The 17,674-nt window shown below is 49.7% G+C and overlaps 1 protein-coding gene across 1 annotated transcript in view; it reads right to left on the reverse strand.

Moving 5' to 3' along the window:
* Window positions 1-5,569: 5,569 nt before the first annotated feature.
* The window catches only part of ALX4 (ALX homeobox 4), a 43,371-nt gene continuing 31,266 nt past the window's right edge, over window positions 5,570-17,674 (reverse strand). Inside the window, exons 3-4 of the mRNA XM_014873524.2 lie at window positions 12,801-12,929; window positions 5,570-10,788 (exon numbers count right to left, since the gene is read on the reverse strand). Coding sequence (XP_014729010.2) covers window positions 10,465-10,788; window positions 12,801-12,929 — 453 coding nt within the window. The 3' untranslated portion in view covers window positions 5,570-10,464. The remainder of the gene's footprint in view (window positions 10,789-12,800; window positions 12,930-17,674) is intronic.

A 17,674-nucleotide genomic window follows, 5' to 3' on the forward strand; every position in this document is an offset into this window, starting at 1 on the left:
TGAGTGTTTATTGTATTTCACTTTTGGAGTGGCATAAGGAAACATGAATTAACTCAGAAGGGAGAATTTCAGTGACAAGCTCTTTTACTACATAAATCTGTGTTAAACTTGAATATCCACAATGCACTTTGGAAAGATTTGTCAATATTTTGTCTTTCCCATAACTGGAGTTTGACAGTTGTCTTGAAAACAGAAGTTTGGTCTGCATGAATTCATCCCAGTCACCTTTTGGGGAGAGTAATTGTTACTCTAATTTTCTGCCAAGACTTGACAATAGCATTTATCTTGGAGAAATTGGAACTGATCTTTTCCTTTTTTGTTTTTCGTTTTTTCTTTTTTTTTTTTTTTTGCAAAGAGATACAGCAGATGTTAAATAACTGTGCTTTTGAGAAGAGATCTTTGGCTGAGTCACTGAGATTGTGGAATCCAATGTGGTGGCAGCTTTTTGTTTCCAGAAGTGCTGCAGCACAGGCCTGTGGATCATGGGCACATGGCACACCTTGCTGCTTGTGCATAGCAAGGGGGCATGGGGTTCAGGGGCTGCCCTGCCAGTCATGGGGAGTCCTAAGGATGCATTTTTAACATCATCAACTCTTCCTATAATGCATGAGTTTTTCCTTCCTCACAGCTCCACCATCTTATTACCAGATGTGAAAATTAAGGCACTTATGTTCCAAACGGCTCTGTCCTTCCATCTCTAGCTCCTGCTCTGGAACCTCCTGCCATCCATCATGCTTCCACTGGTGTGGTACAAATATGCTTTACTCTAGCAACAAGTTTATCCTCTTAATTATCCATTCAAGGGCCTTTTAAACTCAAGGACCTTGGAGACACAGAGGTCAAAATAATTGTGAGGTGGGATTGAAGTGATGCTCAGTATTTCTGGCTCATTTTGCTTTTAGGCTGTACTGGTGAGTGTTGAGCATTCTAGAAAAATGCTATACTGAGACATATCAAAATGGATTTAGATGGGCAATTTTAATGTTAAATATACCTCCAAGATTTGATATGAATGCCCTCCCTAATGAATGTCTGATACCTTGGGTACTTCTCACAGGTAGAGCATCTTTTGATCAGAAAAGATCTCAGAATGGTTAATGGGCACTGCATAAATCTGTCCAGCCCTCTTACATGGAAGCTGCTCTCACAACCAAAGCATGATACACAGAAGAAAAACTAAAATCAATGGTGCTGATGAGAAAATGGGATCAGACAGAGTGAGTATGAATTTTTTCATTTTTCTCTTTGAAGATTTGTATACTTAAATTTTACTATGTCTGCTGCAAAACGTGCTCTTTTGTAAACTGAAATGTAAACTATGTGTAGTTCATGTAGTCGTGGATAGTCTCGTCCATGTACTTGAATAATGAAAAAAAAAAAAATCTGTAAACTTATGTTTGATTAAATCTATGCTAGAAAATGAGCAATTTTTCAATTCCAATTGGTCCAGTTGCTAACTTCAGTGTGATCCTGAATAGCTGAGAGGAGCAAAGCAAATCCAAAAGGCAGCTATGCTGCCTTTTCATTTCAATTTTTAGGCTGAAAATAATAATTTCTGTCAAAACCTGCCAGAAAATATCAAAAACAATACTCTGTAGGACCTGCAAGTTATCCCATGAGCAGGTGGTCACTTCAAACCTTTTGCTAACATTGACATGTGACAGAGATAGCATTTGCTTAGCAGAAAATTCAGGCAGAGCACTTTTGCTTTACTCTTGAGCCATAGGTCCTTAAGTTGTATCTCATGCTGTTGGGAGTGCCTGAAGGACGATGTAAGTTCTTTTTATGATGTCTGCCACTGCTGTATCTAAGTGCAAGAAATTGAGCTTCATGGTCCTCCTGCATGGGTAAGATCAGCCTCTTCCTTGTAGCTGCAGATAAGTAAACAGAGAGAGGCAGCTGGATACCTTTTGCAGATGTGTAGGTAAAAAACAGGATTGAACACCAGTATCCCAAGCCTAGGATTTAGCAGAACAGCTACACTTTTGTCTGAATTGTTGTTTGTTTGGAGTTTTGGGTTCCTCACTACCAAGGTAGAGGACTGTTAGCCTTGACTTTAAGAATCAGCAGGCTTCAGCAGACCCTGGCTTGAAGCCATTTAGAGACATTCCTGGTGCACTCTGTGTAATTTCAGCCTGATGGAAATGGCTGTAATGCAGTCCCACCTCTGCTGATCTTCAGGATTCCCCTGTCTGCAGCTTCTTGTGGTTGCTTTGAAAGTGAGTTATGTTTCCCATTAAAGGATAACAGGGACAATTGAGGCAATTATGTGGACTGGTTTGGAGCTAGCAGCACGAAGGGAGTTTTCCGACTGAAAACAGTGCTGCTCAAAGGTTCTTCCTGCAAGGTTGCCTGTTTGCTGTCTTCATTTGTCTGGAAAAGGAACCAGTAATTGTCCTTCAAATTTCCTTTAGTCATGCTAAATGCCTGTTTACTTGCATAAACAGGAAGTGCTCCTGCTCCAGACAAGCATGACAATTCTGTAGTGACCATGGACAGAGATCACAGCAACTTGGTTATGATTTTATTAGGTCTACAAACTTGTGCCAGTGCTCAGTACCAGACTCTATGCAGGGGGGATGTTGTGACTAAGAAAATACCAGCCTAATTATGAATTTACATTTATTAGATATTTAACCTAAATTTCAGTTGAGAGGGGCTGTACAAAGGTCAAAGCTAGACCATTTGACCAATGAAGGTGTGAAGAACTTGGGATATGCAGACCCATGTGAGGTTTTCCATGTGTCAATATGAGGTGTGGTTTCTGTTGCACCCTGTGATTTTAAGGATGAAGCTTATTTCTTTGAGCCCCCCGCCTCCATTCTGTGCAGTGATAGGAACCTGTAAAACTAAAAACTTGGAACTAACTGAACTAAGTGCCACTTATGGATATCCAGCTGCCCAGTGTGAATATCTCATGTTCATCCAGGAGATAAGCCCATAATGCCTTGGAAAGATACCTGTGGCTTTTCAGGCCACAGGCTGTGTTCCCTCCCATGTGTCCTTGTGCCGTACACTCAAGAAAACCAATGTTTCTCACTTGCTTGGCTGGCTGTTTGTAAACTTATGGGTCCTTCTTTTGTGAAACGTGTCTTTGAAGGCGAGGGCCAGGTCTGAGCTGGGTGCTGGGCACAGTTAGAGCAGAGTGCCTTCAGCTGAGGACTGATGGGAACAATAACTGCTTTGCCACACTTCATACAAACAGGGAGGGGAAAAGGTTTGAAGGAGAAAGGACCGTAAAATGAGATCCAGGAATTCAGTAAGGCTACAGCAAAAGGAGCAGATTGCTAACTCAGAGCATCTGTCTTTGCCCTGTGAGTAAGTTACGAACTGCAAAGCAAGAGAAAGTGGAAGATCCTTTCACAAATAATAAACACTTGTTTGTCTCAGATTAAATGCAACACCTTTACATGTGGGCTCCAGCTGGCCATAAGTAGATGCACCTTGCATGGCTGTTACCTTACTTGCCAATGAGAAGATTATTGAACATCCATCTGCTTAAAGGTTAATAACTTGCTTTTAAAAAGAGGAAGAAAAAAAGGCAAATCTGTTTAGTTTACAGGAATAAAAAATTGTTTTTCATTTAAACTGCCCGAACCTTGCCCTGCCTCAAAGTCGTATTCTCCAGCAGAGAAGGAAGGTGTTAACCTAGGAGCTGTAGCCACATCTCCCAGAGAGAAGTTTTTCCATGTGTTTTAAATAACTCCAGTAACTCCACTAAGAAAGTGCAGCTTCAAGAAGAAAATTCACGTTTCTTATCTGGATTCTGCCACTATCTAGTTTAGAGAGAGACTTTACAGTTCTTTGGCATCATTTAGGCCAGGAGCAATTTCTGATGTAAACCCATACAAGCAGGATGTTACTGAAACTGGCTTTAGGCTCTCAACACTCTGAACTCTGCCAACATCTGGAGAATTTGGCTTTGAGTGCTTGGGGAGGGAAGGAATTTTTCTCCTACAAGTGAGAGGAATGGATAAGCTTGCAACAGCACCTGCATTATCCATTTCTTTGTGAGATAGAAAACAGCCATGCACCATCTGAAGCAAGCTGATTCTCCCAGATAACTGATGGAAAGGCCAGAGGGTCTCTATGGGTCTTGGTGGGTTGTTGGCAGCTGCTGGGCACCTTCTCAGCTTTGTCTGAACAAGAAAGGCTCTTTCCAGTCCACTCAGCATCTGGGTACAGGGACTTGAGCTCTTACTGGTCCCAGTGCTGGTGGGTCTGTGCAGTTTGAAGGAAACAGGTTTGCAGCTGAGTTTTTATTTATTAACAGAAAGGATCCTCACAGAACCCAGATTTCCCTCAGTGGGACAAGAGCTGTGCCCTGTGAACTGGTGAGGCCCAAACGAACCTTTTCCTTTGTGTGAGGACAAGTGATACCCAGAGGGCTCAGTCTGCCCCACAGCCCACTGAGCAGCTTCTGGCTGCAGGCAGGCACCTCTGGGACTCCCTGCAGAGCCACAGAGGAGGAGAGGGTGGGTGAGGCTTGGGTGCCTCTGCTAAAGTGGAGCTAGGAGGGGAGGGAGTGTAATGGCCTGTGGGAATATGGGAAACACTGTCAGCCCCAGGTGTCTTCTCCTAGAGCTTCAAGAGAGCTTGTGCTTGGTGCCCCAAGCATGACTGTGCTGTGTGAAAGGGGTGGTGCCACAGCATGGGGAGCTGAGGGTCCCCAGTTCTGCGGGCTCTTGTTGGCAAGTCAACTTCTCCCTGTGTCAGCTGTGATTATGGGCTGCCTCATTAAGGACTGCTTGAGAAGGGCTGGGAGACTTGCAGGAGCCCTGTGAGGCTTAAGCTCTGCTGGTAGCAGCAGCTGCAGAGCAGTCAGCAAAGGAGACCATGGTGGTCTCCACCCTGTGGCCAGGGTGCTCTCTGTGCTGGCTAGAAGGGACCTCTGTACTGGCCAGGGTGCTCTCTGTGCCGGCCAGGGTGCTCTCTGTGCCGGCCAAGGTGTTCTCTGTGCCGGCCAGGGTGCCCTTTGCGCTGGCCAGGGTGCCCTTTGCGCTGGCCAGGGTGCCCTTTGCGCTGGCCAGCGCAGATGCCCGGTGGTGCCGGACACGCTCACGGAGGCAGCGCAGCCCCGTTATCCGGGAGCGCTGGCAGGACGCTCCTGTGCCCGCCGCTGGCTCTAAACCAGCTCTTTGTACCGGCAGAGGCAGCAGCCCGCGAGCTGCCACCTGTTGTTAATCTACCCCCGGCTAATCCATTCTGGACTGCGTCAGCAGTTCAAAAGGGCACTGTTAGTATTTTTTGCCAGCTTCAATTAACGTGAGATTTTGGAGGCCCCTCTGATCACATTTCATCTGTCATGAGTCAGGAACAAACCAGCCAGATTGCAGTTGAGAGGAGAGAAGAGAAGGAGTTTATTGCAAACCAAAACAACAACAGTGTTTGTGCCCCCTTGGCCAGGGTGGCTGGGAAGCAGGGACTTTCCCAATGATGCCACTCCTTTCAAAACCTGGAAAAATAAAAATTGGTGAGTGGAAATCCCAGCCCTTCACCTCCAAAAAAAAAAAAAAGCTGCAAGTGCAATAACTTACTTCAAAAAAGTTAAAAATAATCAAGCTGCAAGACTGTTTGTTCTTTTTTAATATTCCACTGTAATGAACTGGTAATACATGGTTGCATAGGCAATAACATTGCATGGCACAAACCTCATGTGGCAACATTTTAAATGATTTTTTTTATTCTTTTTTTTCCTGAACATTTTAAAATCTTTTTTGTTTTTTTATATGTTCTACCCCAGGCCGTGAAGCTAAAGAGAAAAAAAAAAAAAGGTAGCATTTATACAAGGTTACAATATTTTACAACAAAAAACCAATAATATTGATTGAGGTTTGTTTTCTTCCTTTCTCCCAGTCTCTCTTTCAAGCACTGCACACCTAAACCGATATATTATTATACATTGAAAACTGTCCTTCAAAATCAGTAGTATAAAAGTCCTAGCTCTACCTACCTACCTAGCTATGTGGGGGGAGTGGAGAACCAAGTAACCAGCAAAGAGTTAAGGGGGTGTAAGGCCTCTCCCTCGCCTCCTCCCAGCTCCCTTTGGGAAACTGCAAAGGGCTGAATGGCTTTCCATCTTATTCCACCCCCTTCCCATTTGGGTTTAATTTCTCCCTCGGTCTGTTTGCTTTTTGCTGTGTCAGTCAGAGCAGCAAAATAAACACGGGGCTCTGCCTCTGCTTGATTATTTTTCAATCCTTTTCCAAAAAACTACCTTTTTGCTTTAGTTTGTTTGGAGAGTGTTTTACAATGTGCTGCCCAGTCTGAGTGTACTCTGGGAATCAGGGGGATGCGCCTCCCCACCCCAAAACACCTCCACTGCAGGAGGAAACCAGCAGGCAGCCCTGCTGGCAGCACACGGGGTACTCCTGGCCCGGGCTGGTGATGCTGATGGGGCAGGTGAAGCCATGTGTGCTGCAGCTCTGTGACCTCACCTGTGACACACTGTCACTGCCTGTGGCCTTTCCCCGACACCCTGCCCATGCTGATGGCTCAGGCCAGGCATGGTCCTGGAAGTACACGCCATCTGGCAGGGATGCACATTCCAGCAGGGATGGATGCTCCCTCACACTCTGCCACAGGCTTTAGAGGAAAGGGAGAGTGGTTCTCTTTTTATTTTGCTATCTTGGTCTTCCTCCCTGTAGGCTCTACCCAGGTGGGTGCTGGGGCAGTGGGAACTGAACTGGGTAGGATATTCTGGAGGAGGCAGCTGGAGCCTGGCTGGAGAGCCTGATGGGAATGCAGGTGGGTGGCACTGCTGGCAGTAGGTGACGTGCCAGGGGGCTGACCTGGCCCCTCTCCAGGAGCTTGTTGAGGCACAGCAGCCCTTAGAGTCTGGACCCTGCAGGGCCCAGCAAGCCCAAGCCTGGTTCCCCAATGGTTTGCAATTGCTACCAAAGCTCTAACTACTGCTTGTTGGCAAGAAATGCCTCCGAGTACTTGGCAGCGAGTGGTACCCAACCACTTTTAAGCCAGTGCCAGGAACCCACGCCGCTCTTGCTATTTGCATCCTCCTGGTCTCAAAGCTCTGGGACATCTCTGGAGTTCCTAGCCATGGGCAACCTTGTAGGATACCTGCTGCATAGCCAGGACTTGCCTGGGAGAAACATTTTGCTACCTCGGTGAGGCTGGAGGGAACTTCTGGGTGAGCCCAGTTGCCTGGACTGCACCCACAGAGGATGCCACCATGGGCATGGCAGGTGTTGGGATGGCTGACACTTCTGAGACATTTTGGTGGTGGATGGGGACAAAGCTTGCAGCTTTGAAGGCAAGTCCAAGCCAGGGAATTGTGATTCAATGTATAGACAGGAGTAAAATACTAAATAAGAAATAAATAGAGCAGAAAGTCATAAATAGAATTGAAAGGTATTAAAATAACAACAATAATAATAATTAAAAAAGGTATCATCATGATAACGTGAGATTGCAAGAACAGCACTGACCCTGTGACCCTTAAGAAATGCAGTAGCTGCAGGCTGGCTAGGTTAAGATACATATATATATATACACATATATATATACAAGTATATATATATATTTATACAGTTTTTAATGTTAATTTTACAGCTAGTTTTAAAAACCCTTTTAAATTAATTTTTAAAACATGTGTAAGTACAGATGCATGTAGCTTAAAAACTACCAGAACAACTGCTTTTGAAGATTTGGGAGGGGCACACCTTCCAGCATTACCCAGAAGTGTGGGTGCAAGGGACTGTGCCAGAATGGCAGCAGCACCCAGAGAGGTGAGGCAGAGCCCGATGAGCAGTGGGGCTGCCTGCAGCTGGAGGTGGGAAGGGAGCCCTGCAGAAGGGGGTCCAGGGAACAACATTCCCCTTGCCTCGTGGTGTTTTCAGGCAGGCTGAGGGCTGGGCACGCGCAGTGGTGTCTAAATTAGACTGAGTCCAACATGTGCTTTCCAGATGAATTTTAAGGTGAGAGAAAGTGGGGGCCAAGCTTCTCTAAATGCCAAGTCTGCTGCCAGGAGACTCTCCTCTCTCTCTCTAACAAGACAAGGATACGGCACTTAATCCTCTGGGCTGTTAAACAGCTCAGATGAAATACTGGCCCTGTGGAAGTCTGTGAGGAAAAGCTACCCTTTAACTTCAGTAGGGAATGCAGCTAAGCTCTTGAATAGATACAGCCCTCCACTGGAGCTGCCTTCAAAACTTGCAGGCTAAGTGAGACCTGTCCCCATATGCCTGCCTGCCCCACTGCCCTCTCCTTAGCTCTGCTTGTTGCTAATTTGCCTTGTCAGCAAGGGTACTGGACTGTTCAGGCAGCAGCCCTCCACTGATTGCCTGCTGACAGTGGGAAGCATCAAGATCCCCAGTGTACCTGGGAAAAGGCTCTCAACGCTGTGCTCCGCTGCCTGCACAAATCTGATGGACAAATTGTCTCCTGCCACTAGTCCCTGGGCGGTTGGGAAGCTCAGTGACTTTCTGGGGTACCCAGTGAGGATGTATATGCCTCCAAAAGTATGCAGTATGATCCTGCCTGGTTCAATGATCAGCAACACTTTCAGCATCTAAGACACCATGCCCGAGGCCACAGCTGAATGTTTAGGCTGGGATGTAAATCCTGGCTGCTTGTGATGGGAGAGGCCCTGGTTATGCAGATAGTGTGGTGAAACGTATGCTGGCTCCCTGTGCAGAGCAGGAAAGGTATCTCTGAGCTTTTCTGAGGAGAGAAAAAAAGCAGTACTACTGGTGTTTTCTTATTCCAGTAAATATATTACTTTTGACCTAGCAATAGTGTATCATTAAGGTAGTGTATTGACAGTCTAGGCACTATGGAAATACTTGTATGGCTCATTAACCTGAAGCCTGACATTTGGTTGTAGCTTATTTGGAACTTTTTCCAAGACCACTAGATATTCCTGGACCTTAAACTCCAAGATCCCCTAACACTGAGCATGAGGAAAGAGGGCAGAGTGACAAACCACTTTTTGTGAGAGTAGTATCCTATAATTCCCTTGCAAATCTTGGAGATGTCTACTCCAGCTCAAGCCAGCTTGCAGAGCCACACTGTGTGAGTGGTAGTGCACAGCTGACTTTCAGCTTCTCCTTGGCAGTATTTCAGTGGGGTAAAAGGATGTTCCAAAATTATTCCACGCACTATGATCATTGAACAACTTGTAAAATGTTTAGCCTTGCAAAGAAGATCTTACTTAACAGCTCTGTGAAGGTAAGAGCACTGAGAGGGAAAAGCGGAGAGGCATGTTGGCTCACACAAACCAGAGAAGTTCTGGTCTCTTTTACTTCCTCTGCAAAGTGAAAAGGATCTGAGGTGGCTGGAGATGGGGCAGCATCACCTGTCCTCCCTTGAGCCCCTTCCCGGCCTGTTCCCTTTGCTGTCCCTGGTGCAGAGATGCCCACAGCCATTGTGTGCAACAGGGCACTGGGGTGGAGGGCTGAGGTGTATGAGGAATGTGCCTTTTATGGCACGTCTGACTCCAGGATGAGGTGTATGAGGAATTTGGTGAACTTGTGCCACTGTGGCTGTGTGCTAGCACTTGAGCTCTTTCTTAGAGCAGTCTTTTTGGGGACTTGCAAATTTACATAGCAATTGTGCTTCCCTGCCAGAGCTGCTGTCTGTAAATTGAAATTAATAATTCCCAACCCAGTGAAAGACAGAGGAAATCTCTTCCTGTACCATCACGCTTGTGAGCCTCAACATAGACCACGACCAGGGAAAGCAAAGTCCAGGCACTCCCTGGGGTATTGAGCCATGCTGGGAAGCTTTTGTTTGCTGGGGTGTATCTCCATCTGGGTCACCAAAGGGTTGGCCAAGACTCTCAGGGTGATAACACCGTGCCATGGTGGGCAGAGGGGCAGCCCCTTCACAGGCCTCTACAACTCCGTGCTTCATCTCAGAGTACGAGATGGACAGGGAGCGGGGTAGAAGGAGGTGGGCTAATGTTGCCTTTTTTCTAGCTTTAGTTATCTTCCCAGCCCTGTTCCCCATGCAGCTGTGGGAAGTTGTAGGTCCTGCTAAAATGATGTTGGCAGTGTGAGAGTCTCTTTGCTGGTGCCAGAGTCCCCATCCAGACCCCTGCCCAGGGCAGAATATGTGTGGGTGGGTGGGTGGTGGCATGGGAGAAGCTGCTGAAAGGCCAGTGGGCTCTTGCCCTCTGGAAAGGCAGGTCTGGTGTCAGAAAAAATAGCGGGAAGAAAAAATGCCCAGGTTATTGGGGAGGTGGCAGTGAGAAGGGATGCATCCCATCCCAGATCTTGATGGAAGAGGTGCTGCTCCACAGCCTCCCTCTCCCTGCCCGATGCCAGGAAGCCGGGAGCTGCCACGTTCATGCTGGAAACACTCCACTTACATTAACATATGTACTTTATATGCCTAGGGTAGCTAAAAGTGCTGCATTCACATCCCCGAGGAGGCTGTCCGGAGTCCAAGCGGATGGGTGTTGCGGGCTGTCCCCGCGTGTCTGGCGGGCACTGGGCCGCAGCCCTGTCATGTGGCCCAGGAGATGGCGGCGCTGTGCTCCTTCGCCTTCATCCTCAGGGCAGCGATGCTGGAGGTCTTGCGGTCCGGCTCGCTGTTCAGCTCGTAGCCATTGAGGCTGGGGCTCATGCCGGCCGTGCCGAAGAGGCCGCCCATGTGAGTCTGTCCCACGTGGCTGCCGGGCCCCGAGACCCCGAGGAACTCGGAGACACCGCCGGCAGCGTGGGGGTGAGCATGGGGGGACATGCAGGACGGCACCGACTCGCAGGGCACGACGCAGGCTGGCACCGGGGAGGCGGCTCCGTTGTTACCAATCCACGAGGGGTTCTGGATCTGGGGGTGGGAAAAGAAGCGTCAGGGTTGTCCCATGAAGGATACCTGGGGGAATGGAGCGTGTCCAGCCCCGGCCTGGCAGGGCAGCCTAGTGGAGGGACGTGCAGTCTGCTGGCCCCTGCCCTGCTTCATTCTGCAAATCCACTCCAAAACCTGCATGCCAGCCTGGGCAGGGGCAGGGAGTGCAGCAGGATTACTCACAGGGAGCAGGATTGTGCTCCTTCTCTGCCACAGCATCTGTTTATTTATTCCTCTCCCAGACACTTCTCTTACTTTTTTAATACTATGAGCAGTTTTCTCAGCGCAGGAAACTTTGTGTCATCCATGGTGTTTCTGTTGTCCTACTCATTACAGAGGGATCAGGAAGAAAGCAGTGCTGTGAGGCTGCTCATCCACCTTCCTTCTCCAGCTCAGGGCATCTTTCCCTAGCAAGGGCAATATTGTACCACACAGACGTGCCTGCCGGAGCTGAGCTGCCCACAGCCCCCAGCACAGGCGGCTTCATTGCCCCTCTGACCCAGCAGTGCCCATCGAGGCAGCATCACCCACCTTGCTGCAGAGCAGAGCCCTGCAGGGCCACCTCGAGGGACCATCTGGGACCCTGCCGTGTCACTCATAAAATGACAGTGTAGAAGAAGGGTGGAGGACTCAGTATTTGGCAGTGGGAATAGGTGTGCTGCAGCAGGGGATGTGGACATGCAGGATGAAAGCAGGGAGGACGTGAGCAGCTGGCTGGAGCAAGAGAGCAAAGGGCCCTTCATCCCACTGCCCCTTTGCACTGCTCACCCTTGGGCCCTCCCTGATCTCTTACCTCCTGCAAATTGCTTTTCAAATTTTTGATCTTTTGTGCTGGGAGAGGAGGGCAGTATTGAGGGAGAGAGCAGTGTAAGTTACAAAGGCAAGAGAAGGACATGCTGAAAAGGCTGCTGAGAGTGTTCTCTGCTTGAAAAGCTGCTTTGGCATCTCAGCTGTTTCAAAAGGGTTTCTTGTTCAGTTTATGGGAGACGCCAAGCAGGAGAGAGGTCAAACACTCCCAGCTTGGCTGCGGGGTAGCTTTGGTACAGCGCTGGCTGGGGAGGCAGCTGTGGAGACGGACAGGGTGCCAGGGAGGGAGGACTTCCAGCAGATCTGTGAGGACAGTCAGGTTCAGAGCATCATGCCTGCAGAATTGCGCCCTCGAGCCAATTCTGGGTGGTGGGAAGAGGAGTGGAGGATAGAGGGAGTGCTTTCTGGGGCATAGCCTAGCCCTGGAGCTAGCAAACCTCAGTCTGCCTGGCATAATCTGAAGTGTTGTGAAACTGGGGCTGACCCAATGTTTAGGAGGCTATTGTGCTGACAGGTTTTCCAAGACAGGAAGCTAAGGAGGGGATGCAGCCCTGTGACTTGCTTCCAGGGTCAGGGAAGGAACGGTTTCAATAGGACACAAAAGCAGCCTTAGGTACCCCAACAAGGCTGCTCCCTCCCTTCCCTTGGAGCATAAATCTACAACTCTCTTGGGAAGCATCCCCAGATGTCACCAAGTGTGCTGTGTGTACCACAGCCCATCACTGGCTATGGGAATTTGCCAGGGGAAAAGTGCTTTTATCCAACCACCATGTCCAAGGGGCATGGAAACCAGACATGGTAACAGGAAGCCTGGGATCTGCTATTCTTCAGGCATGAATTAGTCTTTTGGATCTTTTTCAAACCAGTGGAAAGTTAGTGGGCAGCAGCACATGTGATAGTGCTGAGCAGGATGACCTCTGCCCAAGGGTGCTGCTCTGTGTCACACAGTGCTGGGCTTGGTACCTGTTTTAAAGACGTCCTCTGGGCCAGGGCATGAGGGAGACAAGCAGGACACCTGACTGAAAACTGCCAGCCCTTCAGTGCCAGACAGTGTAGCCCCAGCGTCCTTGCAGCCTTGCCTAAGGGCAGGTGGATGTACCTGAGAAGTGAAGCACGGCTTGGGGAGGACTGAGAGCAGAAGCAGCGTGTCCAGCAAGCACTGTGCCCAGGCAGGGGAATGCACTCACCTGGGCGTAGTTCTCAGCACGGGTGAGCAGAGGCAGCTCATAGGCGGTGGAGAAGTGGGTCCGGACCTGCTGCATCTGACCGAACCGCTCCCGCTTGCGCCACTTTGCTCGCCGGTTCTGAAACCACACCTGGGGAGAGGCGACAGCAGGGCTGTGAGCAAGCGGAGCCCGGCAGTGGCTGGTAGCCCGGCAGCCCTGAAGAGCCCACCAGAGGGCAGGGCCTCACCAGGTGGGTGGTTTTGTATGGCACACAGAAGGGCACTGCTCCACACAGGTGCTCTGCAGGAGAGGGACAGTCCTTCCCTGCTTCTCCTGAGGGTCTGGGGCCAGCCTGTGCTCCTAGAAAGGGAGCACTCCAAGCAAAAGGGGTTGCCCATCTTCTGGTGCACAACCCCTCTGGCGTCATTCCCAGCTCTTGCCTCCCACAGCCTGATTTGCCCTGGGATAGCCCATCTTCCTCTCACCCCTAAATCTGTGTTACCCAGGCTCTGCCTGCGGCTCCCCTGCTGTCAGCCAGTCTCAGACGAGAAGTGTGAATGTATTCCGTGTGTGCTGCTGCCAGGCTGAAAACTGCAGTGATGGGGCTTTCCCTAAGACTGATCCTGGCTATGGTGATGCCGTTGTCTGCGGCTTGCATTTCTCACCAACTCTCTCATTTTTCTTAACCGCAACAAGAAATACAAAGCTGAGCACTCCTTCCCTCCTTAGCTGCAGGAAAGGACAGGTGCCCTTCTATAGCATCCTTTGGTTTACACTGAGTTTTCTTTGCAGGGTTTGCTACTCTTTGCTTCACAGGGCTGCTCAGATCCCTTCAAGGCAAAGACCAAAACTCTGTTTCTGCTCTTATTTTTACTGGCTTGACATCAGTGTGGATTATTGCACTGTTGTCAGCACCACTGCTCCTGATTTGCATCAACCTAAGAGAGATCAGAGCCTGGCCCAGTGTCTTCAAAGCCTCTTGAAGCTCGTGAGTCAGGGTAACACATCAATCAAGAGCTGCTTTGAAGGCACTGAGAGATGAGGGTGATCACCAGGGGCTGGGTTGTGCAGGTCACGCCAGTGCATGAAAGGAGCACTGCTAGAGCCTCTCAGCTCTGCTTCGAGTTTTACACGGTGACTCGCTGCGGGGGACCAGAGGGGGTATTGCTGACAAGCAGCTTGGCCCTTCCCACGCCTGGCCGTGGGGCAGCTTTGCTGCCTGCCAGGCACCTGGGGAAAGCAGACGCCAGGTAGGAAGCTCGTGTCTTCGGAGGATAGCAGGAAAAGCCAGCTGCTTGGCACAGGGTGGGATGGCAGGACAATTTTTGCAGAAGCAGGAGAGCTGTGGCACCTGCAGCCTGAATCAATGCAGCCAGAAGCTGCCACAGGGAGGGATAAGAGGTTTAGGCTTCTGGTCTGAGCTGACCTTCTGCTTGTGCTGGAAGAGTTGTTTCAGGCTCTCCTGCTTTAGTTTCTGCCTTCCACCACACAGGCAGCCTCGTGCTGGTCTCTCGCAGCCAGGGCTGTGGTATGAGTGGGCAGCTGAGGGTCTGTGTTCTGTGTTGGGACAGGGAGCCGATGATGCAGCTGCCAGGCATGTGCTCCACATGTGGGCTGTGGATAGCATAGGGCTTAGTGCCCGGCCCCATGGCCATGGCAATGCCACTGGTGTGGGACATCCATAAGCTGGACAAAGCAGCGACCTGCTATCAACGCCCTATCCCAAATCAAAAACCCTGTGAGAGTTTTCAGTAGGAGTAAAAAGCATCAGGAGAAGCATCCTAACGTTATCCCAGCTGTGCACACGCTGCACATGCAGAGTGTCCTACTGGAGCAGGTTTGATGCCTCAGGCATCTGTCTGTTTTTCTTCTACCTCTTCTTGGCACAGCCACTCCAGCCCAGCTGCAGGCCAGTCCCAGGGCTGGCCTGGATCACACTGCTTTGATCTGCAGATTCAAAGTTAGCAGTGGTGACCTGGTTCCTCCTCGGGCGGAGGAGGCCCCGCTGTGCACAGCGGGGTGGAGAACAGGTAGGGAGCAGAGTGCTGGCTCTGCATGAGGCTGGGATGAACATATGCCAGGCATACGTGGCCATTCCCTGTGTGCTGAAGGCTTCCTTGCCTGCCTGAGCATCCCACCTGGGACTTGGGAGCAGTGTGTGGCTCTGCAGTGTGACCTTCCAAGCCATCAGTGCAGGGTTTGTGCCCTCTTCTTCCCAGGACAGCACAACAGCTGCCTTGACAAAGCAGAGTGAGGTCTCAGCCTCTGCTCTAACACATTTATGCATTGGATTGAACAGAGCAGAGTGATTTAAACTGGCAGTTCCCAAATTGCCATGTGGCTAGTGGGCTGGGAGGATATGGCAAGTCATCGCTTTAGGCTGAAGAAGAAGAGTGTCTTCAGTCCAAGTGTTGGTGTCACACAGGGAGCTGACAGGGAGCTCTCAAGCACTTGTGGCAAGGTTTGGACTGCTTTTTAAAGTTCTCCTTTCTCCTCTGGTCCAAATCCTTATAGGCTTCTTAGTATCTTGCAGTTGGGTTTCTCCAGACCTCCACAGTGCTCCGGGGAAAACAAGACAGGCATGTCAATGTATAATGTGAAAATGTCAGCAAAAAACCCCAACTAATCCTTAGTATTTCCACAGTCTTAGAAGACACCTGCTTTTAAAAAGCAAATCTAAACCCAAACAGAAGTTCATTTTCCTTTCATTGCCTGTCACTCCTTGTCAAGAGCGACTGTTGTGGGATGGGAATGTGACATTGGAGGCTGCAGTGGCTAGTGCAGCATTCCTCTGGGGTCAGGATGGGCTACTTTGTGCAGGGGCCAGGAGTCGCTGTGGGCTGAATCTCAGTGTTAACAATTACAGTAGGAGTGTATGGTAATGTCATGTATCTGACTCCTGCAGACAATGCTTTGGTAAGCCCTGATGTACCAAATCAGCCCTGTAAAAATCGAAGGAACAGAGAATGTTTCATGTCTCCATCAACATTCAGCCATATGCTGGTACCTAAATCCATATGCAAGCACAGCTGATGTGTTGTTGGGGCTGGAGAGGCCTGAAGTGGCCTGAGAAAAAGCAAGGAGGCTCCTGCTCACTCTCTTGCTGCTTCTTCCCTTGCACCCAGTGGGCAATGCCACTCTGGCCCTGCCACCAAGCCCCATGTGCCCTGCACAGGGCACAGGTGGATGGGCCCTGTTGGGACTTAACCTAGGCCACTGACCATTTCTGGATAGTTGGGGGCTGCATCACTGATTTGTCATTCCTCCAAGTTAAAGAAAAAGGTGTTTTCCCCTCTCTCCTACCCCCACCATGGCAGTGGTGGGTGAGGCTGACATCTGCACATGTGGTGGTGGGCTGGTGGCAGCTGTGGGGTTGTGCTCATGCCTGGTGCTCAGCATCCCTCACTGCAGGTAAGACCTACCCACCACGTTCAAGTCTCTTGTGTTTTTGCTCTCTTCTGGCAGCCTCACAGCATCCATTCTCCCCATTACTGTCCTCTCACCCTGCTACCCTCTCTTTGCTCAGCCTCCATCTGTCTGTGTTCGGAATCCCATCCCTCCATCAAAGGCCAGGCCATCTCCCCTCTTGCCAGAGATGGCCACCAGCCCTTTGCTTTTCAGACTACAAGAACAGAGCCAGAATTCATCCTTGAGTGCTGAAACTGGACACCATTTTATCAGTGGCCTGGAATGGGAAATTGGAGCCTAGGATGAGAGAATTGAATAACTTGAGCTTGTTTTCATTTCATGTTTAATTTCCTGCAGGCTTAGCTCAGTCTTTCCGCTCCTTCCACCAGCCTCCCAGGGTTTTATGGGGGAAAAGGGATCAAGATATATTACTTCTTGCTTTGCTTTGCTTTTTTTCTTTTCTTTTTTTTTCCAAGGCGGTGATTTTGCTACAGCGGAGTTTGACATTTCCCTCTCACTTTCAAGCCCCCGCCGCATCACAGGGTCACTGCCAAAAACATTTCATTAATGGTCCCAGCAATGATAAAGCTGGCTCTGAGGGGGGCTGGCTGGGGGGTTATATTCCCTGGCAGTGAAACCTTCTTCCAGTCCCATCCCTTTCTCCTCTCCCAGAGAGCAATCCAGGAGGCAGATACTGATAACCCAAGAGAGATAAGTAGCCAGGGCCAGGCTGGCATGGGCTTGGGATGTGCCCGTATGTGTTTCTATGCAAGGGGAAGGAATAATGGGTGAATACATGTGTCTACCTTGTTTTTCTAGTGCCACTGCCTCAGACTTCTGCTCCTGACCTGAATGAGCTGGAAGAGCCTCAAGCAGAAACTGATACCAAGCAGAAGGTCTTTCTGGGGCTCTGCAGCCCCAGACATGGAAGAGGAGAAGAAAGGAATGGGATATACATGTTGCATAGGACCTACATGAACACAGCACCCCCTGTGCACCCTTGCAGGTTTGTACCTGAGCCGTAGCTGCCTCTTCCTGGCTGTGCCTCTGCACAGGGCTTATGCATGGCTCCCACTTTGGAAAACAGGAATGTGAAGTATCTTAATACTTCAACTGCAATGTGCAGTTGAATGGGGCAAGGAAGTGCAGTGGAAACAAGGGGCAAGATTGTGGGGAGTAGATAGGAAAACGTTGCATTGCATTACAGGGGGAATTAGCTTTGACATTGTCAGACACCAGTACAGATGGCTGGAAACTGAGGCAGGCAGGGAAATGGAGCAGGAGAGGGGCCAGGCCATGGGATGTCACTGCTTCACAGACTGTATGGTCCACATCACGTGTGCTGCTGGCATGGGCTCTTCTCCAGGCACCAAGAACAGCTACTTCACTAATGAAGCGTGAGCTTGGGAAAGGGATAGAAACATCAGGGCTGCAGAGCCTGTCTGGGCTCCACATCTGCTCCTGCCTGCAGTGCAGCTGGTTATTCT

This window comes from Sturnus vulgaris, chromosome 6, assembly GCF_052056855.1.
Source record: "Sturnus vulgaris isolate bStuVul1 chromosome 6, bStuVul1.hap1, whole genome shotgun sequence".
Taxonomy (NCBI): domain Eukaryota; kingdom Metazoa; phylum Chordata; class Aves; order Passeriformes; family Sturnidae; genus Sturnus; species Sturnus vulgaris.